We start from the raw sequence: 6,000 nt of genomic DNA on the forward strand, positions 1-6,000 counted from the left end.
TATTGTTTCCTTCCTCGATAAAGGGCTAATACTTTCTGTTGGTAACGCTATCAATACACGCCACAATTCACAGAGCATATAAAAAGCTGTGGTGGAATTACAGTCCACTTTGTTTTAAGAAAAGCAGAGGAGCCTCGGCACCACTGATTTGCATCACTGCCTTTGGAATAGCCTTTGGCTTCTCCTTACAGATAATATCTAAACTGAAATTCATTAAATAGACCCAGAAATGGATCGGGTTATTTAAAACAACATCACTAATGGCGCAATATCTCAGCTGTCCAGCCTGATAGTGAACATTGTCTTGGATAGTGTTATCAGTCCAGGACACCCGCTATGAATATTGATCTAAAGCTTGTTACAGCCATCACTTGCCATCAGGACAGGTCAGGGTTGAAACCCACCTAGCATCAAAGCAATTTAAAGACAGCACTCAGGCTGAATTTTAATGCTTGAGCTGAGAAACAGACCAACTTCAAACAGACCGCTAAAACTAATCTGTGAGTGTGTGCTTTTCTGTGTGCATTTTTATGTGCACGCGTGTTTGTAGGTCAGTGTGTATGCACATGTTAAACTGCTTATATTTGAAGGTGGCTGCTAGCTCACAAATTAATCCCAACATTACAATTTACTTCTTAAGCTCCTGCAGACACAATAATGGAAATAGAAGCATTTGTAGTCTCACATATATCAAATTATTTTTTTTCTTCCAAAAATAAGTCTCTGGTGCTGCAAAGGCTTGCAAGCATTCTTAAAGTTAAATTAAAGCCTAAGTGGCCCATAAGCCTATTTACCATATCACAATAGCTATGATGACATTATGATTTCTTTCTATGCAATTTGAAATATCACAAAAAGTGAAGTGTGCCACAAGAAGAACCTTGTTAAAAAATATTAATAGGATCTACATTAAGATCTCATATCCATTTTCTTTATTTGATCCCACTGCTAAAGTATGCTGTCCAGAGACTGTAACTGTTCCTCTTGCCTTCCTTCTCCTCGTCTTGCATCACAATTAACTTTAAGTGCATAAATAATACTTAACTAAACACAGCGGTGTGTTTTCCACTTTGCAGCCAGGTTCCTTTTCATGCAAGGGTGCATTCACAAAACCAGGCTTTATCGGGCTATCGCTTCAGTGTGTGAGCTCTTCGGGACAGAGATGCCTTCTCTCCTGAATTTCTGCAGTACCCCATTCAAGAGGTGGCAGTGCCAAAAAGACTCTTGCATGCTGTCGTCACATAATTAACAATAGTAATTAACTGTAGTCACATCTCCCTGCACATCTTCATCTCATCTTCCCGCTTTTCCACTGTCTTAAGACCTATGCCTTTGCAGTGACAAACAGGAGGCCAAATTCTGCCGTCTTTCTTCCCATTCTGTGGCAGACACTCTTCCCATCGAGTGATGCCTTTTTTTTGCCTCCACGCGGTGAACAGTAATCGCGTCCCTCTGCGAGCGAGCTGGCTCCTTCGTTTCAGCGAGCTGAGGCTGAGGTAGCTCCGGAACGAGGAGGGCTGCGGGCTGCAGCTCTTCCCGGAGAGCCGGCACGGGCTGAGGACCAGATTCCCACAGACAGGCACTGTAACAGTCCCACAGCGGGACTGTTACCTCCCCGCCAGCAAAGCCCTTTTGCCTGCGCTTCATCCTGGTGTGTGGCATCAACAAAATATAGGTATGCCAGGGAGAGGGGAAAGCATCCTCCTTAAAAGACACAGCAGCACAGAGAGGCATTGGTAGGAAGTTTTTAACAGGCACTGATGTGTAACGGCTAGAGTGCTTTTGCTAACGGGACTGGGCACGGCGGGGGTGCCTGGCTGCCGCTGCTTCTTCCGTACGAGTTATGCGTATAAACAGACAAGGCGGTGTCAGGCTGAACGGGGCTCTGGTGCTCGCCCAGCTCACGCGTGCCTAACTTTCTCTGCTAACACAACGGGAACGCTGCGAACTCTGTGGGCGTAGTGCGGGAGTTAGGACCAGCTTTTGGCCCAGAGGCTGAGCCAGGGCTGACCCCAAACCTCCTGCTGAGAGCAAAGAGATGCTCGTTCCTCCCCGCGGACCAAACAGCGGTTTTACACCCGGGATTAGGGCGACTGGCAGGGCGCGCTCAGGGAGCGCAGGGCACGGCGGCGGCCGGCGCGCTCCCCGCCTCGCGCCCGCTCCCACACGCGCGGCTCCGCCGGGGGCTGCGCGGGGCGGAGCGGCGCTGCGCGGGGCGGCGCTCCCCCCTCTCCCGCGGCGGCGGCGGGGCAGCCCCGGCGGCGGCCGGCGGAGCAGCGCGGGCGGCGGCGGGGGGGCGCGGGCGGCGGCGTGCCAATGGCGGCGCTGCCCCCACCCCGCCGCCGGCCCCTCCGCCCTCCCAGCCCGACCCTCCTCCCGCCGCCGCACTCCGCGCCGCCGCCGCCGCCGCCAGCGCCAGCGCCCGGGCGTGCGGCTCGGACGCGCCCCCGAGGCTCCGCGGCAGGCGCTGCCCTCCGCCGCCCACGCCGGGGCCCAGCAGGTCTCCCGGGAGCGCGGAGGGGGGAATGCTGGCATGCCCGCACGGCGGGGCCAAGGCGGCCCCCACCCATCATAAAATCTCCTTCTCCATCTTAGACATCCTGGATCCGCAGAAATTCACCAGGAGAAGCGAGCCGGCGGCCGGCAGCAGGGGCGGCATCTCTCGCTCCGCAGAGCAGGAGAAAACTTTGGCAGGAGTTGAAGCGGGCAGGGAGGCGGCCGGCCCGCGGAGCGCACGGAGCAGACTAGAGGCACATGGTAGGAGCGCGTTGGGGCCGCCCCGGGGCCGGGCGCTGCGCGGCGGGCACGGGCAGCGCGGCTGCAGCTTGCTTTACACCTCGGCGGCGCTCAGGCCAAAAAAGTTGCCCGTCCGGCTCTCCGCCTGGCAGCGCGTTAGGACGCGCGGCACCGCCGCTGCTCCCCGCGGAGGACGGCGACCCCGACCCCATCCCCATCCCCTCCGCGGCCGCGGAGACACCTGCCGCCCCCGCCGGCCGCGCTCAGCGGCACCCGGGACAGCGGCCGCGTAATTGCTCGGCCCGTCCCCGCCGGAGGATGCCTGAGCTCCCGCTGATCGATATCCTATTACTGACTCCCGCCTATCTCCTGCCCGCAGCTTGCAGGTACCCGCTTCAGACCTCCTTCCCCGGCCTGATCCTAATATTGTTCGATTAAAACTTACCTTTAATAGATGACATCTATCGATCCGGCCCTCGCAAACCTGAAACTCCATTAGCACGGAGAAGGGGAGGGGGAGGGGATTTATTTCGCTTCAGAAGGGGACTTTAATAACTTCTTTTTTAATTGGTAACAAATCCATATCGACGCCTCCCTCCTCCCCCCCCCCGCCGCAAATGAGCTCGCATAGCAGGGAGCCCGGAGCGGCTTTAACACGCCGCCCCGCTTTCTCTCCCCCCTCTTTATTTTATTTTAACGATTGCCCTTATTCTACCGCGTTTGGGGCGGCGGGAAGGTCGGGGGCGAGCAGCGCGGCGGTGAGGGGGCGGCGGGCGCGGGCCGCCTCTGACGAGCGCCGCCATCTCCCCTAGATGCGCACTGCCCGGCGGAGAGCGGCGCGGAGGCAGCGCCGCAGCGCGCCGAGGACGGTCCGCGACGGCCGGGGGCCGAGCCCGCCGCCGCCCGCCTGCCCGACTTGGCCGCACCGCCGGCACCGGGGCCGGAGGAACCCGGCTCGCCGCGAGGTGCCAAGCGGCGGCGGGCCGAGGCCAGCTGCGCCAAGCCGCGGCGGGCGCGCACCGCCTTCACCTACGAGCAGCTGGTGGCCCTGGAGAACAAGTTCCGCGCCACGCGCTACCTGTCGGTGTGCGAGCGCCTCAACCTGGCGCTCTCGCTCAGCCTCACCGAGACCCAGGTGAAGATCTGGTTCCAGAACCGCCGCACCAAGTGGAAGAAGCAGCACCCGGGCGCCGACGGCGCGGCCCAGCCCGCGCCCCCCGCCGCCGCCGCCGCCGCGGGCAGCCCCAGCCCGCCGGGCCCTACCGCCCTGCCCTTCCAGACTTTCCCCTCCTACGCCGCGGCCAACGTCCTCTTCCCGGCCGCCGCCCCCTTCGCGCTGGGCGGCGCCGCCGGCGGCCCCTTCAGCCCTTTCCTCGGCCCCGCGTACCTCAGCCCCTTCTACGCGCCGCACCTATGAGGCGCCGCCGCCGCTAACGGCCGCGCCCCGCCCCGCCCTCAGGGTCAGCCGTTAACGGCCGCGCGCCCCCCCTCCCCCCCCCCCCCCCGTCAGGGCAGCCGTTAACGGCCGGGCCGGGGCAGCGCTGGGCGGCGGCCGCCGGCGCCCTCGACGGTTGCATGCCCGTTTCAAGCCTGAGCGAGGTGATTTTTTTTCTCGCCTTCGCAGCAGCAGGCTTAAGGTACGTGCGGGCAGCGCGGGCAAAACGATGGAAAAAAACCGCACCGTAGCCCCTGGAGTTCGTTAGCACGTTTGATACGTAATTACAGGAGATGGAAAAAAATGACGCTCTTCGCACGACTGGCGCTAACGCCCTCCTGGGCCAAGTTTGGGTTTGGACCGTTCCTCAGTGCGTTTGGCCGGCCAGCATGTGGGCTGGCGCCGGCCGGAGGCCCGGAGCCGTGACCCTGGTTAGCGCTGCCTGGCCCTGCCGCCGTCTCGCCGGGGTCCGGGGACGCTCGCTCGCCGTGAGGACGTCCCCGGCCGCTGCCTTGGCTCCTGGGACTCGGTCGCGCCCTGCGCCATCAACGTCGTGTATCATCTCCGACTGCCGCTTTGCTGTACTGCAACCGAAAACCGCAAGCGCGTACCTGGCACCCTACTTGCAAGGGAGTTTTGCATTTTCTCCTGAGAAGGTGTAGGGGACTGCAGCTCTGGATCGCCAGGCAATAAGAACAAGATCTGTCCGGTCACTGGGAAAATACTCAATTATTGCTAATATATATTGCCTCTCTACCTTTTGATTCATTCCCATTGACTTAAAGGTTTTGGATGAAACCCTTCATCTAGAGATCATTCTTTCTGCAGAGAACAGTTGTTCTTGTAATAAGATAGCATTAGTGCCAAATGAGGCAGAAAAGAAAACATAAATCAGAGAAAATTACTGCATTATTCATTTTTTAAAAAATGGGGCATTTGTGGTAGCAAATAAGTAAAACGCAGAATTTCCAGCATGCAGAGACCTATTTTCCATAACAGAGAAATATGTGGGTTTTTTTTCTTTTTGGAGCATTTGTTAGAAAGGAAAATCACATTTCATCTTCATCGTTACAAGCATCAGAATGAAAAGGAACTTTAGCTGGGGGCTTATCCATCCCTGAACGGCCAGGAAGTAATTGGTTTAAAAAAAAAATCTGTCTCAAGCAGTTTCCCAAATTATTACAACATGCTGTTCAAGACTGTATCCCCTCGGTCTTATGATGCTTTAAAGTACACGTTGGCTCTCCAACCAAAAAACTTGGCTCGTAAATCCTCTCTCTCTCTTCTTGTGTTTGTCAAAATAAAAGGGTTTTTTAAATTCTGCTGTGTTTAATTGTTGTTAGTTGTACTTGGCCAAAGCAGTGTTTGCGTGGGGCTGCGTCCCCGCTGCCCGTGGATCCGGGCAGTGTCCTGCCTCGCTCGCCTGCCCGGGTGCCAGCGAACGCCGAGCATGCCGGCTCTGGTGCTGAGCTGCTGAGCGGAGCCCCGCGCCCCCGGTGGCACCCTGGTGCCGCACAGTTGGGCTCCTGTGCCCGCGGTGGCCCCTGGGGCTCCCCAGCTACACTGGGAGAGGTCTTTCAGAGGACGCCCCTCTGTAACCCAAATTGCCGTCGTGTCCTGCGTGACGGGTGGCTTCCCAAAGAGCTGAGAGGTGAAACCTGTAAGGCCGGGTTTCGCCAACCCTCGCTGCCTGCGCTTTGCCAGGCCCTGAGGTAGTCTTTCCACACTGAAGAGCAGGTAATCAGTGCCTTCTCAACTATTTGTACAGCTATGAAGAAAACCTCAGGTTTGCCTCAGGACATGATTTTGGAAATCATAACTACGGTAGG

At 57.8% G+C, this 6,000-nt stretch overlaps 1 protein-coding gene across 1 annotated transcript; it reads left to right on the forward strand.

Moving 5' to 3' along the window:
• The first annotated feature begins 2,316 nt into the window (after positions 1-2,316).
• NKX1-2 (NK1 homeobox 2) lies at positions 2,317-5,492 on the forward strand. The gene is made up of 3 exons (XM_068951490.1): positions 2,317-2,500; positions 2,596-2,757; positions 3,549-5,492. The coding sequence occupies exons 1-3, from the start codon at positions 2,317-2,319 to the stop codon at positions 4,151-4,153; spliced, it is 951 nt and encodes a 316-aa protein (XP_068807591.1). The 3' UTR covers positions 4,154-5,492.
• Positions 5,493-6,000: the final 508 nt, after the last annotated feature.

This window comes from Struthio camelus, chromosome 7 (genome assembly GCF_040807025.1).
Source record: "Struthio camelus isolate bStrCam1 chromosome 7, bStrCam1.hap1, whole genome shotgun sequence".
In the NCBI taxonomy this organism is placed as follows: Eukaryota; Metazoa; Chordata; class Aves; order Struthioniformes; family Struthionidae; genus Struthio; species Struthio camelus.